Below are 20,524 nucleotides of genomic sequence, written 5' to 3'. Positions count from 1 at the left end.
GAGTAATGAGGCTATTGAGAAGATCAGAGCTCGGATGCTCGCATCTCAGAGTAGACAGAAAATTTATGCTGATCTGAAGCACAGGAACGTGGAGTTCCAAGTGGGAGACTATGTCTTCCTTAGAGTTTCACCATGGAAAGGGGTGAGGAGATTTGGAAAGAAGGTTAAGTTGAGCCCTAGATTTGTAGGACCGTTTAAGATACTAGAGAGGATTGGTCATGTGGCCTATAGATTGGCCTTACCCTTGGCATCGTCAGTCGTACACAATGTGTTTCATATTTTGACACTTCGGAAGTATGTGCCTGATGTGACTCATGTATTGAGTTATGAAGATCTGGAGGTGCAGGAAGATCTTTCTTATGAGAAACAGCTAGTCCAAATACTAGACAGGAAGGACAAGGTCCTAAGGAACAAAATCATACCTTTGGTATTATGGAGGACCAGCAAGGTCGAGGAGGCAACTTGGGAATTAGATTCCAACATGCGAGATCAGCATCCCGAGCTATTCAGATAAAATTTCGAGGACGAAATTCCTCTAACGATGGGACAATTGTAACGTCCCAATTTCCCTAATAAGGCTTAGTGCCTTGATTAGGGGTCCAGAAAGGCAATAATTGATTTAATTGCATTATTATGTGACGATATACATGATTATATGAATTATGTGAGTTATATTATAATATGACTATATATGCATGTTTAGGTATATTAACCGTGCATGTGGGCATGTTTCTTATTAGAATGGTATTTTCGTCATTTGGCCCGTTGAGGGCATATTTAAATATATGTGTGTTATATGATTGAGACCACATTATTATGTGGATATATTTGGGTTATTCGGCACGAGGCAATCCTAGGGAGCAAGTTAGTGGTTTAAAAACAACGAAGAGAAATGTCCGGCTCGGGGCAAGCCAATGGATATTTTTGGGTGATCTGGAGATTCACCGGGAGTCATTGTAGCATGAGTCATACTTTGAGAGAAATAGCAATATTCCGGGCTTAGCGAAATTATTTAGGAAGATTTGGGTATAGAGCGGGATTAGAGAGTGAAAATGACATTTTTGCCCTTATGGGGTGTTGAGAGAGAAGCAAGTTGAGTGGGGGAATTTTGGTCATTTGGGACCGTTCGAATATAAAAGGTACGGCTGAGTTCATTAACTCAGAAAAACACAAAATCTCACGCTCGTTCTCTCTCTTGTTCTCTCTCTACGCTCGTTAGCATTTTCGAAGGAAACTCGAGTTTTAGAGCTCAGATTCAAGCGAGGTTAGAATCACAGCGATTCTAGGAAAGATTAGAAGCTTGATAGCCTGAGGATTTCACTGGAAAATGAATTTATCAGAGGTAATTCGAGCCCTTAAGTTTTTTAGTTTTGTTTTTTTAAGTTTCTTAAGCTTTGATTGAATTTTATGGTTTTGGTGAGTTTTTTATTCTCTTGTGAGTTGGGTTTTGCTGCCTGTGATGTACTAATGATGTCTTGGGACTCAGTTATGGGTTTGGTACTATTTTAGGATGATTTTTAAGGGAATTGGCTCGGAGAAAATGTTTGAAAAATTGGGTTCACGAGGCCGTACTGCGACCCTGTTCTTGGGGCGCCACGACCTTCATGAACTCAGAGTCCAGGGCAGTTTCCTGAACCGCCATCGCGCTTGTGGGCTGCGTCGCGGCCCATGCCCATAAAATTGAGGGATGGGCTCTCTAACTTGAGGAGAGTCGCGGCGCTTGAGAGGAGTGTCACGGTTCAAAATGGAAACTTTGGCCAAATTAGGTTTTGGGTTGAGAGAACTCAAACCTAAGGGCTCGGGAAGGGTTCTACTACTCGGTTTAGTAGAATTCAAGGTTCTAGAGACTAGGACTTGGTTCGAAAGTCTTTATTTACTCGATATTGATAGATATCGTTTATTATGGTTGTGACTAGGGTACCGCTAGGGCTCAGGATGGGATCGTGCTCGGAGGTTGTTGTTGATTAACTTGTGCTTGGACCAGAGGTGAGAGAACTGCACCCAATACGTGAAATATGTGATTAGGGCTTGGCCCGGTTGTTAAATATAGATTTGATTAGGGTTGGGGCCCCTATGAATGAGCATGATTATGATTGTGCTTGTGATTGCTTGATTAAGCATGTGTGAATACTCTGTATGTGGATAATTATTAAGTGATGTATGCTTGCTTGCATTACCTGATTGAAAAGCATCGACTTATAAGTCAAGGACGGCAGTAGCGCGCTGAGCACTGGTCAAAAGCATTGACTTATAAGTCAAGGGTGGCAATAGTGCGTTGAGTGCTGGTCGATATTAGGCCTAATCAGGAGAGTGATATACGCTTGATCGACCCTATGGTCATTAGAAAATTAAAGCGCCAGGTACGTTGGGCCAGCTATAGTCCCATATCCTAGGGCAACGGACCCTGATATGAATTATTAGTTATTTATTTAGGGCAGCGACCCCGGGGTGATTCTATGATCACATATTTAGGGCAACAGGCCCCGGTGTGACCCTATAATCACTTATCTGAATAGAATGTATGCATGAATAGGGTTATTACTGCTAGGCATACTTATTATGATTCTATGATATGTTATTAACTGCTTATGAGTATGTTTAAGTTTTCTTGCGGAGCCTTGGCTCACGGGTGCTTTGTGGTGCAGCTAAGGGGAAAGGGAAGTTGGACCAGCCATGAGTTGGAGAGCTTCGGTGACAACGTGTACATACACGGCTGCTCGACCACCACAGTCGGGGTTTCTTAGTGGAACTGGGGTCAAACCCTATTTTGCCGCTTTGAACTGTAATTAGCCTTTTAAACGTTCTTTTGGGATCCCATGCATGTACGTAAACATTTTAATGAAATTTTTATTCCTTTAGACCAAAATTTATAACCCTAAACTGTTAATCACTTTTAGTTACATGTTTATGGACACGAGACTCAGTTAGAGAGTGTAACACTATTTAAAACACATAGTGTAATGGCTTTGGCTATCTAGGGCGTTACAAATCCCATTCTAGTTATGGTTCCTAGAGTGATTCGATCCCATGCTTTAATAATTGCTATTATTGCATTGAAATATTATCTCATGATTTCTCTCCATTGTCAATCACATGATCAAAAATCAATAGAAGATACCTCAATATTATAAAGTATCGATAATTTGAACATTAAATAAAAGTTGTGCTCTAGAAGAGACTCCCTAAAGAACTTATAGACATAACAAAGTTAATAATTGAAGCTCTTGAAGTAGTTATATAGGTATCTATAAATAATATACATGTTTGACAAATATGTTTAAAATAATGAGATCTCTATAATTTATGTCAATGTGAGAGGAAATTATCATATTATGAATTATTGTCGACAATACTAAATGTTTGCATAACAATAGACAAATATGAGATAGCAATGATCATGATATTAAACTCGACGAGAATTATCATCGTGTATATAATTTTAGCCAAAATCATTTGATGAAATTCAGGCAGTGTAAAATTTACTCACATAAAGTGAAGTAAAACCTGTAGGGTGTACAAATAAATATGAGTACAATAAAAGGTAATTTAAATGAGAAACTTTTAAATATTTACACAAAATGAATTGTTGTACAAAATTTGCATAGACATGAGATTGGTTAAAAAAAAGGCATATGCATATTGTTATGAGAAAATATAATCAACATTTTATTATAGCTTGGAGTATATATGTTTTATAAGAATTGATATGTGTCACATAAACATTGCAAAAAAAATTATTTATTTTGAGCTCCTAGTAATATGAGAATTTGAATTATGCCTTATCGAAAAAATTCCAGAAGATAGCATGTCTTAAGAGATATAAATTCAAAGTCGCACGCATTATAAAACAAAGATCTTAGTATGGATTAAAGACATGTAGATGAATAATTATTTGTAATTACATGGAAGATTGTCTATGCAATATGAATTTATAATTTATATATTGTAAAAGGTTCTTGGAGAGCTTATGATTATATCATAAAATTATTGAAGACCAAACTATTAGATTGAGGATTATAAAATATATTGTTTGTTCATAAATTAGAGTATGAGTAAGGAAGTCCCGAAGTACTTCATATGCATAAAGAATAATAGTGTATATGATCACTTGATGTAGAAATTAAAGTACATGTAACGAGAATGCAATAAATATATGGTCCTGAAGTGCTAGCTTTATTGCAAATAAAAAATTAATATTATCTAAGATATTCATTCATGTGTTCATATTTAAATTTTAAATTTTGAGTTGAACATAGTCTTATATAATGATATCCACAAATATGATGCATATTTATAACATTGTTGATATGATATAATAATGAAAAATGTCACATATACATGAATGTTCTAATATGTTAGATAAAATATTGATGTTTCATTCTCCACACATGCTCTAGAAGAGTTATAGTAAATATGTGGTCATAGATAATTTATGATGATTTATAATTACAATTAAACTCTTATGAGATATTTGATCACCAAAGTTACCATGGATATTTGCATGAGGGGGAGATATATACGTGTTCGACTATTTTTCTCTTAGTTCAGGTTTTGTCTCACTGGGTTTTCCTGACAAGGTTTTCAACAAGGCAACTTTAAATCATGCTTAGATACTTGCAATTCATAAGACAAATGGAGAATGTGTGACTGAGATCAACGAAACCACATATTTGAGGAACATGTAGATTATCACCCAATAAAGAAGTACCAACAATTCTCTATGAAGATAATGATACATGCATTGCTAAGCTAAAAGGATAATACATTAAAGGAGATAAAGCTAAATACATTTCACTGAAGTTCTTCTTCACACATGATCTTCAAAATAGTGATGACATTGATGTTCGATCAAGTGACAATCTTGCAGACTTATTCATAAAGTCATTACCAACATCGACGTTCTAGATTATAGTACTTGAGATTGGAATGCGCTGATTTAAAAATCTCCAAGAACTTCAAAGTGAGGGGGAGTAAATGCACACTGTACACTTTTTCCCTTGAGCAAGTTTTTTGTCCCACTTTGTTTTTCTTACAAGGTTTTTAATGAGATAATTATTATGGACATCCAATGGAGAGTATTATAAATATTATATATCATATGGATGTCCATAATAATGGAGAATCATCTTAGTCAAATGTATCATAATAATGAAAAATCAACAAGTCACCCAAAATTAAATATCAACATTAATTCTTGATTGTATTTGTAGTACTTACTTGATTTTCTTAGATCATATTTATTTGTATAAATAGAGTTCAATCCCTATGAAAAAATACACAAGAGTTTCACTCTCTCTTTACATCTCTCTCTATTACTCTGTTTATTTCTTTTATTTATACTTTATATTTTAATATTCTTCATAGTTTTATAACAAACATAATAATTTACATAGTAGTATGTATATAAATTGTAATATAGTAATATTCTCATTTAGTTACCTATAAATTTCAAACCTTATGTAAGATTAGATTTATAAAGCAACCAAAATTTAACATTAATTAATGTAATAAAGTAGATGAAGTTTAGGGATTGATTTCACAAAAATTAGAATGCAAAAACACATAAATCTCATAAATATGGTATACTATTTTCACGGTTTTGACATATATAGATAAGATTAAATTCAATAAAATAGACAGTCTGAAAGTTACTAAAACATCGATTGTTTCTTAGAAATTATTATTACTTTTGAATTTCAGATCTGAAGTAGGACCAATTTCAGCAAGAAATCAAAATCCACATTCAACTCCTGTAATTCAATAGATTAAGTTTATTTAACATTTTTTTCCAATAAAATTAGAAACTTAAAAAACACTGTTCGTGCAAAATTTAGTTTACCCCATTTTTTATTCCAACTAGCTGCTCAAGAAGATTTTTTCTTGAATTTTGAAACTCCATTATTCAGCCAATGTGTAATAAAAAATAAAAAAATTGAAGGTTGATAAGGTAATTTAAAAAAACAAAACAAAATAAAATAAAATCGTAATAAAGTTATTTTTTGCGTGGTTATATATATAAATATGCATATAATATATATACATATATATATATATATATAAAAACCTAATTTATCGCAGTCACTAAAATTACGCAAATTAAGAATATATTAATCTAATTAATTCTTATATCATAGTCCACGTAGAAACCATAATATGTATATCCCCAACAGCTACTAACAGAATCTCACATACCTAGTCATTTACAAATATGTATCGTTCCTGCTCCTGTTCTTAAATTTGAAAGGGGAAAAATGGTGTCCTGCCTTGTACTTTCTACAATTTTGAATCCTCAGCCAATGAAGCTATATCACCTTCACCTTCTGTGGGAGGTGAAAGCCGCTGCTTCTTTGCAGGTTTCTCTCCAGGTGAGTCTGGAATCACCATGCCATCCTCGATCAACTGCACATTGTCACACGGTCCAATCCCATTGGTTGCCACACTTGAGTCTTGAGACACTGGCATACCGGAGTATTCAGGGAATGAGGAAATAGGGACTCCATTTTCGTTGCCACTCTGCATGATATCATGGCAGCAAGAACCTTCAACAGTTGCAGATGCGGCTAGCAACTCACAGGGAGCAGAAACAAGACCTTCCGGTGTGCATTCCAAGTTTTCCACAGGCAAAGATTTTAGTTCATTTTCTTCCTCTGTTTTTGGGCTAGAACGTTCAGCAACATCACAAGTCTCTGAAGAATCATCTGAGGCGCCTACTGGTGGCTCATTCCCTGAGTTGATCTCCTCGCACTTTGCTTGTAAAGAGATTCCTATGTCATAATTCTCTACTCCAAGATCTTTCGACGAATAAGGAACATCACAAGTTTGAGCAGCAACTCCAGTCATATGATCAAGTCCGGCGGCATCTCCAGAATGCAAAAACATAAATTGTTCACCAGTTTCCGCATCCTCCTATTATCAAGCACACAAACAAATCATTAGGAATGCAAGAATTGCGACTATTCAATAACTAGAATGTTGATAACTATTTCATCTTACACAAAAGAAATTGGAGAAACAACCTAAAAGCCATAGATGCATTGAGAACTGATTGTGAATGGACACGTCCTTCAGTTCAATTTGTAAACATAATTAAATGTTTACGTATATAACTCTAGGAGAACAAAAAAAATGTTAATACCTCCATAGGTGATATAGTTCCATTGAGATGATAAATAGATGACTTTTCATTAAAAGATTGACAATGCCCCAGTAAAGATCCGGTAGAGGCTCCAGGGTCAAAAAGATCCCTGAGAACCAAGCTAGACTCATTAACACACTCTGGATTCCTCATGGAAGATGCTGATAAAAGAGTGATCTCAATTCCCTGGCCAGCTTGAGAACTTGTTAAGTTCTCTTGACGACCTAGACCAGGACTGCATCTTGCTGAAATAAACTCCACACCTTCATTTTCACTGATTTCTGGAAATTTTGAGGGTTGATCCTCATCACTGCATGTTGATGAAGAAACATCTCGAGAACGGTTTTCAAGGAGTTCAAAAATCAATCTCTGGATTAATGTACGCTTCAGTGAAGCCTCAGAAGGTGGAAACCAGTTGACATTAAGCTGGTAAAACAAAATAACAATAAAAATTTGTAATTGCTTAAACCATCAGTGATAAACATGCAAATGACCACCAAATCATAGTAGCTTCATACTAGAAGCTCTAAACTTCAACAAAAATGCATAAAGATAATGCTTCAATGTTTCTTACACATCTACTAGAATTTCGCACCTAAAATTGAGGCATACAATTACTGCCATACCCATAGTCTACAGAAGAAGCAATAAACTGAGAAAAACAAGTAGAGAATAGAGACCATGTTTTCTCATGTCACATGATGTGCTTACGATGTATACATGTATCATCACATAAACAGCAACTATGCAAAAATTATTCTCAATACCCATTTCATGAATGCAGTTTACAGAGATTGCCCAGGTTTTAACGTACTTGTTGTACAACTTTTACATGCCATATTTATAAAATCTACAAATTAAGGAACAAAAAAGACCTAAAACTAAATAAATTAAGATGAAACAGAAAGCAAATAAACCACTTACAAAGTTGGAGGACTTTGTTATCTTGAATGGACTGAAATTAACTGGAACTTCTGTTAAAAAAAGCTCTAAATAGTGGAGCAAAAACAGGCCACAATCAAATGAATTTTCCTGTTGTGGCAACTGGAGTACACGAGAATCAACATCAGAACAGGTTCACTCAATACAATCAGTATTCAAACTAATAATTGCAGATATTAAACAAAGAAGTTAAATTAAGTTATTAAACAATTGCCGTTAACAATCCAGTTTACTACAACAGAAAGACTTCAATAGCTCCTATTTCAAGTTTAACTAGAAACAGTGCCATGTTTGCATTGTCTAAGAGTAAAGGACTGATCTTTAGGATTTCCACTGATATTAACCAAATCTAGTGAACGAAGTACCCTCTTGATAAAAAGAAGGCATTAAGGATAACAAATTGAAAAAATGCCTGGAAATATGATTGATCCACTGCCCATGGATAATTCATTTCATGCCAAATTCACAAATTACTCAAGTATGGTGCACGTGCACCAACGATTTGAAAGTCATTATATATTACAAAGTCAAGCTCATGCAATGATGTAGGGCAAACAAAACCTTTAGTACTCCTTAATATCTGAAACAACACCAACAAAATCATTCTAAATGGACATAAATGGACATGCAGGCATATGGAGCAGACAGCCTAATTTGAAACATCACCAACAAAATCATTCTAATAGAACACGCATCAGGTGGATCTCTTCCTTCCACTTGTATATATGTTAAAATGTTAGACAGGAGGAAGGGATACCTCTAGTGAGACAAACCGCAGATTGTGGAACCTTGATGAAACCTCATCGGAAGTTTCTCTTTGCCTCTCTTTCCACTCTTCCCACAAATAACTAAAATTCAAGGTTAAAGAAGATGCCTTAAAATACAGGAAATTAAATAATAATAATAAAAATCTATTTTCTTCAAACAGTTCATAAAAATACAAAAAAGTTATATTTTTAACGTTGTTATCAACATACAACTAATAAAGAACAAAAGAAAAATAAAAGGTACAGAAGCAAATTATCCCAAAGGCCTATTTAGACTCAGATTTTGCTCTCAAAACAATAATAAAATATAGGAATTTTATAATACAAAATAAAAGATAATTTTTTCTTATTAGTTCTCATTACCACAGATCCCTGCACCTAAAAATAAAGATACCGTGAAATTCAGAATCATACAATACCTCTGCATAAGACTTTTGAGACCAGCGTGATTGCCTTTAATTGAATCCATATGCAGTATACAAGGTACTTTAAGTGACTTGTCTAAGTCTTCATCTGAAACAAAACAAAAAGACATGAATAGGAAAATAAGAAGGAAATGCAATTTTATAATCCAAATATAATTCACCATAAATTTAGCCACTTCATATGAAGAAAATGCAATTTTATAATCCAAATAAAACTCACCCTTAGATTTAGGCACTTCACCAGGATGGCATATGACTATGAGACTCCAATGTAGACTGACATTGCAATGTATAAACAGAATAAATCAGCACCCAGGTTTAGAGCCTACCGGCTACTACAAAAAGAAAGCTTTATTCAAACAGTCTTGCCTGAAGTTTACAGGGATAAAAACAAAGTCCTTTTCAAATAATTGAACTCTCCTTGTCCATTTGCGAACTCGTTGAAAAGCAGCCTTGCCATCAGAAGCACTTGAAGGATCTTTGTCCAGGTCAGCTAACTTTCGGAAGAAAAAACTATTGAAGAAGTGGAATCTATGTCTTTCCCCATGTTGAATCTGACTCTTTAAATACCTGGTAATAAATAACAGTTAGATGAACACGCAAATACGAAAGATCTGACAAAAGGTGTGCATAAACAAAACATATCAAATGAGCACAATAAACAAGAAATCTAATCTATATGCAGCCTAATATGGGGGTGAAAATTATGGAGACAATTTTCCCCCTAAATGGCTAACACCACCATAAAATATAAAGAAGACAACTAAACACACGCATTGACTTACTGGATGTAGAAGTCGATGATTGTATCATTAATGAATGTATCCGGCTGTAATAAATCAACGTCTCTCTTACTAATGGAGACAGCGTCTGAATCCCCTTTTGGATAGATGACATCTTCAAAAGACTCATTAAAACTGTATAACAAATAACATTTCATCAAGATACATCACACAACTTGAATATAAATTTACACCAGTAAAATCATATATTTTTTTCACAATTGTAACTTATCTAATATCAGCAGGTAGCACTCAGCATGAGCTTGCAATAACTCCCTGAATAACTAATTATATGAAGAATAAATGACAGACAAACTAGATACATTCTAATCAAGAATATGCAAAAAAAAGAATGACGTTGAGCTATCAACTTAAATTGCACACACAAGGGTCTTCAATTTTGTATAAAATAAAAATGAAGATACAAAACATATGTTTGCACGAATAAGAAAAATGAATATACAATTTTTTATCAAAATTTGCTTTTTTCCCTTACCCAATTTCCAAGTATCATTGTTCACTTATAAAATCACTTGACCAATTATCAAATGGAGAAATATCTTAATCGTTCTATTTGGTTGTGATAGCAAATACACCTTAACAATTCAAAATTTAAAAGATTATAACAACTGGAGACACAAAGTGCCAAAACTTTCACAAAGCAAAACTGAAAAAATATATATTTACTTATGCATATACAAAACAAGTCAAAAGTGCAAATGCAAGTGATAAATACAGCAAAAATAAGTATCAATGACATACGGATCAAGCTGGTAAAACAATGTTAACATCTCCATACGTCCACCAAGAAAGTACAAAGGGTAAGTGTGAACTCACACTGGAAAATAACGCATCTGTTCAGGTGAATCATCCCCATCTGTTCCAAGGGCCATATCACTACTGAAAAAAGATGTCAAGCATTATTGACCAGCACTATTCCTTAAAGAATTTCCAAAAAGTAAAATAATAATAATAATAAATAGCCAATGACAGCAATTAATGTTGACATACCACAAATCAGGTATCATGTTCTAAAAAATACACACCAAGTACTGTAGAGATACATAAATATTAGATACACACACTGGTGATAGACACCTATAGAGGGGATAAAGTGGGATAAATAATAGAAGGGTATATGAGTAATTCTAATGATGGGTAGTGAATAAGATGGAATAGAGTAGTATATACGGGAGAGTAAAAAGAATGGGAGGATCAAGAGAACTGTATCATAATTGAGCTTTGGCACTTGGGGGAGTTGAGGTCTCTCGAAATTGTTACAGTTTGTTCTTATCAATTTGTCCAATTAAACATCTATTTTCAGATTTTCCTATTAGCCATGTTCTTCTACTTTCATTTGTTTTTTCCTATTATCCCTAATATTGATTTGAAGATACCTACTAGGGTATATCAACTAGTTAATATGGATTAACTATCAAGTTTAATTCTTCTATTTTAGTTTCAAAAAATGATCATAAGAGCCCCTTTATCATTCTGTACTAGGCGGTGTCAATTTTTTACCAGAGCTTGGTTTAGGTTCTGTTCAGGACTGTTCAAGACAACAATGTACATATATCCAGTTCGGCATTCATGCATCTCTAACAAAATTAATAGGGCTTCACCACCTGAAATACCACCCATAGTATTTCACACATTTATCTGATCCAGTCTTATGCATTTTACACTTTTCTTGCCCATCTAACCTACAATTTTAACAAAGTTATAAAACCACACATTCACCTTAGCAACATTGAAGGCCCAGTTGCTGAAGTCCAATCCCTGTGCATGATTTAAAAAGTAGATTTCACAATTTGACCTATCACTACGCGAGTGACAAGCATTCTTACTTAAAAATTTACATAAACTTCATGGTAGCAAGAAGTTTTAAAAATTAAAAACTGATTTTGAGAGAGAGGGAGGAGAGACTTAGCTATTGGCACAAAAATAATGAATATCGGAGATGCATGTGCTTGAGAAATTTAGAACATCTCACCGTGGATCAAGATCCCATACAGCCAAGTATTTCTGATTTAAAGATGCTATCTCTTCCTGTTTCTGGGGCCAGTTACGTTCAACAACTGCAATCTTCAATTCATCAACACCTGAAAAATTTTGGGCAGGTCAAAAAAACAAAAATATAGAGGATCAGCTACAGCCCCAGACCACTAAAACAAACCATGGACCCAATCTACCCCATTGGTATGATTATTTTCATTTTTCAACACAAATTGCAACTACTTTTTTCACTCTGTATCAGCTTTCAGACTTCTCTTGCAAATACAAGAAGCATATAAAATGGCTTTAAAGAAGTTTCCTCGTTGGTACTTAGAGACGACCAGTCAATGTGTACTTGGGATTTCTCTACAAGGAAAATCATCATTGTATGTAATTGGTTTACAAACAATGAAAAAAAATTAAATGGACTAGCTTCATGCAAATAAAACCAGCATATTTGTTTTTAACATTTTCTAGGTCAATACAATCATGGGGTTCATGTGCCTGTGCCTCATATCAGTGTCCTCGCAATATAGCTCAAATGTAATACAATAACAAGCAAAAGTTGACAGAAAATATGGAAAGAGACAGTGATGCAATGAGTTTACAATATGAGTGGTCTGAAATAATTTCAAAAACTAAGTAGAATGTTGCATACTGGACCAATTATTATGTCGATGAGAACTCTATAAGAAAAGAAACACAAGGACCAGTTTGAACAATAACCTGTACACTGACCTGAAGTACCATGCGCAACATCATCTTGAAATGTATCCCTTGATATCAACTGGAGTTTTATCATGACAGTCTCAGTCTGAACAATGTTAACAAGATTAACTGTACATTCTCATACCAAGCATCACAAAAATAACAAATTAATTGTGGAAAGGATAGTTAAGAACTCACCGTTTGAAACCACTGACATTTGATATTGATGAGATCATCAATATCCCATTCAATGTCAAAATCTTCTTGGTATTTAGATGTAGTTGAGTAACTGATTTTGATACTACTCTTGGAAAAAGTCAACTGGGGCCCAGTACAATAACTATCCCGATATATAACATAATCAGGAAATAGAACAACGGTCATTATCATGTCATCCTGCAAATTTAGAAAAAGTATAGAAGGCACATATCAAACACCCTTCAAAACACTAACAGATATATTTAGACTTTGAAGGAAAAATGGACTTAATTTAAACTATGGAGTCAAATTTGACTTAATTAGAATTATTTATTCAAAAAAAAAGACCCACTATTCTATAAAACTATGGGGAAAAAACATAAAATGATCACAACTTCAAAGAATAGGTAAACAGTATCACCAAACTATCTGAAATGCTAAAAATTACACATTAAAGTGTTTGTCCAAACTAATAAAATTTCCAAAGTTGCTCCCTTTCAATACTAGTGTTTACCGTAATGCATTACAAGTACGTAAGAGAATTACCATTTCCAAATCACCAGAGCAGTGATTCAGTGCATAGCTGTTCAATGAAACTGAAAGAAAAAAAAATCACAAAATCGATGTGACAACATGTAACACATAATAAGGTAGAAAAAGGTATCAACGGCCATTCGGTTAATGAGAAAATACCATCATCCTCTGCCATTTCAGATTCAGGATTTGAGTGAGAGCTCCTACTCATGCTTTCCTCAGCATCTGAAGTCACATCATCAAGTTCATCCTACACAAATGTACACAGTGTAAGAATTTTCGAATATGAATTGATTGATCGTGAAAGTTAATGAACATAAAGCAAGTACGCTGGATGGAGGATTTGAATGATCAGAGTTCAACTCATTTTTCTCAGTGGAAGAAGATTTAAGGTCTGAGAATGTTTTCTCTGCTTCAGAGAAAATATCTCTGGATTCGTGGTTGTCTAACTGGACTTTAGAACATTCTTCCAGAGTCGTGAATTTCATTTGTTGGGCATTATCAGTACACCCAGTAGTGGGATTGGTATTCTCTTCAATTTCCTTCACGGAGGCATCCAAAATAGCATTACCAGAAGTAAAATCACAGTCGTCTGCATCAACACCTACAGAAGATATACTCACATCTTTTGTTTGCATGCTGCTCCCCTGGGCAACTAAAAGCACATATAAATTAATTACAAACGTTTAGACATGGCATTAATAATATCCATCAATAATACATGTGAAGCCAGCTTAACTAGATTAAAAGAAGATCAGGATATGAAGAAAATCCAGCTTATACATGGTTTCTAAATGTATCTAGCACATATTCGTCTAAGCAATTTAATAAACAATAATGATTCCATAATAGGAAACATCTAATTTTGGTTATTTGGGATGGGTCTTCTGGAGAACAATTATACTACCAAGCGATTAAACTCCATAAAAATTCAGTAAAAAAATGTTAAACCAAAAAGTTTGCACTCATCAGAGGGAAAACATACCACATTCGAGAAGGTCGTACTTCACAATCACGGGTTCATCGGAATTAGGGTTTTTGAACTTGCCAAGAATTTTTCCAGCAATCGATTCCGAAGGCTCATCGTCATCCTTGAAATCGAAAACTTCCATACCTCGACGAGGAGAGGTCTTCATCCCGACTCCAAAAAATGAACTCGTTCGAGTCAAAAGTCAACTGGGAATCGTCAACTAGTTTGCATAGGGATCGGGGTTTGGACTTTATAGAGAAAGAGCTCAGGAGAGTACGGGAAGGAGCTGAGAAGGAATTTGGGGGTGTAGAATCGTGCCCTAATTTCTACTGTAATGATCCATTTAGAAGAGATCAGCTGATTTACTTGTAGAAGTGAAGGATAAAAAACTGAGCAAATTTGATCATTAACTTTTTGTGTTTGTATGATAGGCGTGTTTGGTAAGTCGAATTTTCGTGTTTGCATGATAAAAGTGTTTTTTTTTATTTATTTATGTGAGGGGGAAAATCGAATTTTTGTGTTTGCATGACAAAAGTGTTTTTTTATCTATTTAGTTTTTTAGAGGATAAGCGTGTTTGGTAAATCGAATTTAATTGAAAAAATTTATATAATAATTTTCGGGGGATGTATTTTAAACTCAATTCTTTTTTATATATATAAATTTATTCAAAACTAAATATATTTGTTTCTCATAAATAAAAAATAAATGTATTTAATTTTATTTGGTGTGGCATTCATAATAAGTCGCGACGAAAGTTTTATCAAATGCTTTATGTGCGACTCAACATCGTTGCACCTTGTGATTTATCAAAATAATTGACTAAAATCTATGAAGAAAAACTTGTGCTTGATAATATTAAGTCGTTCTTCGATTAGATTCTAAAATTTTTCAAGAAGAACGACCTCAATTATACAAAGAACGATTTGTGCGTGACAACATTTACACGGTATGGAAATTAAAAACATAATATTTTGAAGAACAACATTGAGTTCACAAAGAACGTCAGCGGATACCCTATTGGTAGACGCGTTTTGTTCTTAACTTAACCTAACGTCTAGTATTTTCAAAGAAAGACATGAGCGACAAAATTTAGTCATTATAGAAAATACAACAAAATTGTTATGAAGAATGGCCTTGATTTAACAAGGAATTACAATCGTGATATTGATGGTAGTCGTTTTAGCATTCTCAAATATTTTGATCAGATTTAATTTGTAGTGTGTTAGACATACTAAAACCTATATATGGCAATGGTGAGGAGTTTTTTATTCAAAGAAATGCTTTGATTATCTAGCAATGAATGAATATGGTTGGACTATAATTAGTTGCACCTGTAACAATAATGCCATCTTAATACCGATTAACTTTTATACAAAAAATGACAACCACACAATTGATTGCAATCGCGTAAATGGGGAAAACTTTTCTTAGTTCTTGTCATTCAGCGTATCAGCTATACTAACACAAATTTCAGTGTCAATAGAATTTTATTCAAAATAAAATAATATACTGTGAAGAGGGGCATAATAAGAAGTGCGAGATATATAATATGAAATTGATCTAAAGATGATGATTATTCGCTGCCGATAAGGGAGAATTTCATGCATGTACTGAAGCTTATGCCAAATTTTACACCTTTTTAGAAAATTAAAATAAAATTATATGCCTCATTTAATCAAACTTAGAAAATAAAATTTCCAAATGAAAATTTTAAAATTTTCTTAATAAAAAAAAGATTTGATAAAAATTCAAATAAAATTTATGAAATATTAATTAAAAATAATAGATTAACGTTTATATTCTTTTCTTAAGAATACGAGGGTCCACATAAAATCAATGAAACATGTACAATTTCTTTAAAAAAAAATGTATTGTTGTGTTTTTAAATAACTTTTAGTAATTAAAAAGATAATTTAAAAAAAAAATAGAGTTTTAATTTAATAAAAAATTAAGTGTACCAACCAAACATAATTTATTTTATAAATATAATAATAATTTGAAAGGTTATAGTTTAGTATTTCACTTTAAAATAAATATGTAATAATTTTTCAAAAAATTAGATATACTTATATTTTTTAAGACGTAATGTCAAAAATAAAATAAACCTGTTATACCCATTTTTGGCTCAGTGATATAGCATGCAACGTGGTAAAAATATGTTGATTAGGACGCTCCAAATAATGTGATCGCTAAACTCAAAGCCTAGTCGCGAGGTCCAAGATCGCTACATTTGGACAGGTCCGATTGCTAGATTCAAAATCGCATAGTATATGTAACGTGCGTAAGTAGTATTATTGCATTTAGTTGGTACAATATTAGAAGCATTCCCATACTTTTAAGAATTTAGCTATTATAAAGAAGAGGTGTTACCTACTCTTTGTACCCTCAACCCCCACTATAAATAAGGGAAGAGGAACCCTTAAGAACTCTATTTTGATTTCATATTTGGCAACAACATCGTTGGAAGTAACAGATTTGTCGAGCTTCGATCTCCTTACCCAATCAACCTTAGACGGAGATGTTGCACCCGTGGAGCTTTGTTCTCGAATGAACATCTAACAGAGCTTTCCATTTTTCTTCTTCTTCATTTTCTTCAAATCCACGACGAGGATTCAAATCTATGACGGGGCTTCAGATCAACAGCATGGCTTCAGATCGACAGCGGGGGAGCCATGATAATGATTGGGTGCGACAAGAGATTTTAGGGTTCCTTCGATATGGGTGTTAGACTAAGTTAATTTTTTTCTTCAATTCTTTTTTAATATAAATTTCTAGGCTGTTTTGAATTTTTGTTTGATTCTAAGAATAGACGAGATTCAAGGGCTTTTACTTTTTTGTTTAATCTGAAGTATTTTATCTAGGTTTAAGATTGATTTTGATTTTGTAATTGTTGTTCGTATTTTCACCTCCTGGCACGTGGCAGTTAAGAGTGCTTAGTGATGAGTTAAGTCATGAGATGCTCGAAATGCAACCTCTCAGGAAGCCTAGTTCGGACGAGTTGTGGACAGCTCCAAGGTAGGTCATGCTCCAAGGTCTCTCTACCGGGCGAGGGTTCCTCCAGGTGAGGCCACCTTTCGGGCCAACTGGTAAGTCATGAGTGTCTCCGAGTGAGGTCACCCCTGAGGTCCGTCCTCAGGGTCGAGGCCTCTCCAAGTGAGGCCACGTCAAGAATAGCTCTCTTCCCTCACTCGTCCCCCAAGTTGATGATTCTGGTCCTTAGACCTAGGATAGCCACCAGATGGCAGTCACTGCAATTGTGGGCCACCAGGCGATCATCTGACAACTTTAGTTAGTCCTCGATTAGTGGTGTCGAGTTCGTGCACTCGACAATCGGCATTTCCCACATTGCCGCCTAACATGGGAAAACGTGTGTCGCACTTTGACAGTCGCAGATATGTTCCCCATAAAGTTGGTGTGTGACTTTCTGCAGTGGGCCCCGTAGGATCCGTGTGGGCCATAGTCTTTATTGTAACACAGCCCTTTGTGTATTAACTTAACATTAATACCCTAATATTTCTGAGAGATGATTAGCATTAATGACCTAGCCTCTATAAATAGAGCTGGGGCATCTCCTTATGAAGGGTTCGGTATTTTAGAGAGAGAGAAACTTTGTTCTCAGTGCAATATATATGTTGCCTGAGGATCACCATTGAAGCTTGTTATCACAAGTTTCAAGCTCACTAGATAATTGAGACTCGTGGACTAAAGCTCATTTATAACCTTAACCACGTAAAACCTTGTGTCTTTCCTTATTTATCCTTTAACTTCTCAAATTAAGTTGGCAGCGAAAAAGGCAGTCAACATTTTGGTGCTTTCATTGAGAGCTTGAAGGAAGCTTGGAAAACTCATCGCGACCACTCAAAGGAATGCATTGGACGATACCGCCCCTCACGTCATAGTCCTCCACCACATTAGGGAGGAGAAATTGGTCACATGCCGCTGCAAGACCACCCTAATGCGGTGGAGGACTATGACGAAAATGTCGAGTACGACGGCATGGATGACGCGGGAGAAGATGAATACTATGAGGATGAATATCCTCATCCCATGGACATGGAGGAGACACCAGAAGTGGTGGTGCTCCGTGACCAGGTGGCCACACAACAACAGAGGATCGACACCCAAGAGGGTAATATTGTCGCCCTGCAAGAGATGGTTAACACCATGAGGGCAATTTTGGCAGGCCAAGGGCTGCGAGTGGACCCCATGGTGAAGTACCATCTGAGCAGCCAATTAGTATGCCTCCTGTGCCCCCAGCTAGAATGCCACCTGTCTCTCCAGCTAGTGTGCCTCCCAAGCACCCCGCTGGGTTGGCGCAAGATCCACCAGCTGGCGTGCCTCCCAGGCACCCAGCCGGAGATGGAACCCCACCTACGCCACAAGATCATTGCAAAGTAAGGGTGACGATAACCCTGCTCCAAAATCAAAGAAGGCACATCAGAACCCCAAAGACAATCAAGTCTCGAGGCCAGCTAGCTTGGGAGAAGGCCCAGGAGCCCGAGGACTCCGCTAGGCCACCATTGCCTGTGGAGCCCAGGGCATTTTGCCTAGGTGCGCCAATACAGACCCCGCAAGGCCCGAAGGTGGTGTCCCCCAGGCACCTCACCATCCCCAAAGGAGTAAGGGTTGAGGAGCCAGCACACGAATTTTTCCTGTCGGCGAAAAGCGCGACCTCAGTATCTCGATTAGCAATAAGAATGTTGAGTCCAATGGGGAAATGGAGGTGGCTCATCTCGAGGATAATGGCGCATTCCAAGGTCAAGCTGACCTGCAGGACAACCTTAATGCCCGTTGGTGCAATAACACCAACGGGTGCGAGCCCGCCAAGAAAGGTCCATCAGACCTCTGGGGCAGTCTCAACGCCCGAAGGAGAGATAACCTGGCGCAGAGCGTCAAATGAGACCATGACCCGCTTTGCACGGGATTAGAGAGTTTGAAGAGGATCATGCTAAGAATGGCTTGACGACAAGGCCACGATGCAGACTCGGAGGAGGAAGAAGGGGATTCGTGTGCTCCTCACATAGTGGAAGCCCCTTTGCCGTAGGGCCTCAAGATATCGGCCATCTCGTCTTATGATGGTGGCTCAGACCCCACCGAACACCTTTCAAAGTTCAACAGGTTGATGTCTGTGTATCACATCTTCGAGGACGCTAAGTGCCATGTGTTTCTGATAACTCTAACGGGACCAGTAGATGAGTGGTTCAAGAAGCACCGGCTAGGATCCATTCAATTGTGGCACCAACTATCGTCTTCCTTCTAAAGACAGTTTATAGAAGCTCGGAAGGTGAGCATCGAGGTCAACGCATTGGCCAACATAAAGCAAGGACTCTTTGAGCCCCTCAACTGATGGCCTTGCAGGCCGGCATCCGCGCGGGGTCCTTGTTATGGGATGACCTCCAGCAAAGAGGATGTCGAAAGCTTGACGACTTCATTCGTCGAGCACAAGAATATATCAGCTGGGAGGATGCCCATATTGGAGCATTTGGAGGGTCTGTCGCCTTCCCCACTCCAACCACACTTGACCCTGTCGCTTCGGGAATCCTGTATCCGCCTTATGCTCCTATCTAACCAGGTTTGGGGGGAGTCCAATCCAGTCCAAGTGTCTCGCCCACTAGCTTTAGTCCCATGTCGGTCGCTGGTTTCAGTGCGCCTTTGATGGGAGACGGAGCGGCGCCCACTGGGTACAATGCTTTTCAGCCTGCATTTAGTGTTGGAGTTGCCGCTCTGTCCTAGGCTGTCGCACCCAGTCGAACCCCCAGGAGCAGTAGATGCAACGGCAAGGGCCGAAAGCCCAAGGGCAATGGGATCGCATAGGCTGAGTAAGGAGCTACCTCTGGTGAGAAGTATGTCTTGTAGTACTCCGAGTACACTGAATTGGTAGACTCTCGTGAGAATATCTTTATGGCTACGGAATAGCATGTTCACTATCGAAAGTCACAACCCATTCGAAGGGACAGGGAAATGTGAGATCTCAGTAAGTTTTGTCGTTTCCATAATGATATAGGGCACCACAGCAATGAGTGCTGCTAGCTAAAGGATGAAATCGAGAACCTCATCAAATTGGGAC

At 36.4% G+C, this 20,524-nt stretch overlaps 1 protein-coding gene across 4 annotated transcripts; it reads right to left on the bottom strand.

The window, feature by feature from the left end:
- Positions 1-6,087: 6,087 nt before the first annotated feature.
- Positions 6,088-14,919, bottom strand: LOC133804293 (probable ubiquitin-like-specific protease 2B). Of its 4 annotated transcripts, none has more exons than XM_062242453.1 (17): positions 14,472-14,919; positions 13,816-14,141; positions 13,646-13,736; positions 13,499-13,548; positions 12,953-13,150; positions 12,785-12,860; positions 12,045-12,153; positions 11,792-11,830; positions 10,889-10,951; positions 10,055-10,186; positions 9,639-9,839; positions 9,490-9,545; positions 9,264-9,357; positions 8,835-8,925; positions 8,060-8,179; positions 7,136-7,561; positions 6,088-6,906 (listed from the first exon to the last, which is right to left on the bottom strand). In XM_062242453.1, exons 1-17 carry the CDS (start codon positions 14,620-14,622, stop codon positions 6,274-6,276), a joined length of 2,856 nt encoding a protein of 951 aa, XP_062098437.1. In that variant the 5' UTR covers positions 14,623-14,919; the 3' UTR covers positions 6,088-6,273. The 4 variants fall into 4 exon arrangements, with proteins under 4 accessions (XP_062098437.1, XP_062098438.1, XP_062098439.1 ...); XM_062242454.1 differs by having other exon boundaries at positions 10,889-10,948; XM_062242455.1 differs by lacking the exon at positions 11,792-11,830.
- Positions 14,920-20,524: the final 5,605 nt, after the last annotated feature.

Source organism: Humulus lupulus, chromosome X, assembly GCF_963169125.1.
Source record: "Humulus lupulus chromosome X, drHumLupu1.1, whole genome shotgun sequence".
Taxonomy (NCBI): Eukaryota; Viridiplantae; Streptophyta; class Magnoliopsida; order Rosales; family Cannabaceae; genus Humulus; species Humulus lupulus.
Note: the sequence above shows the minus strand (reverse complement) of the source record. Positions and strands in the feature narration are given on the sequence as shown.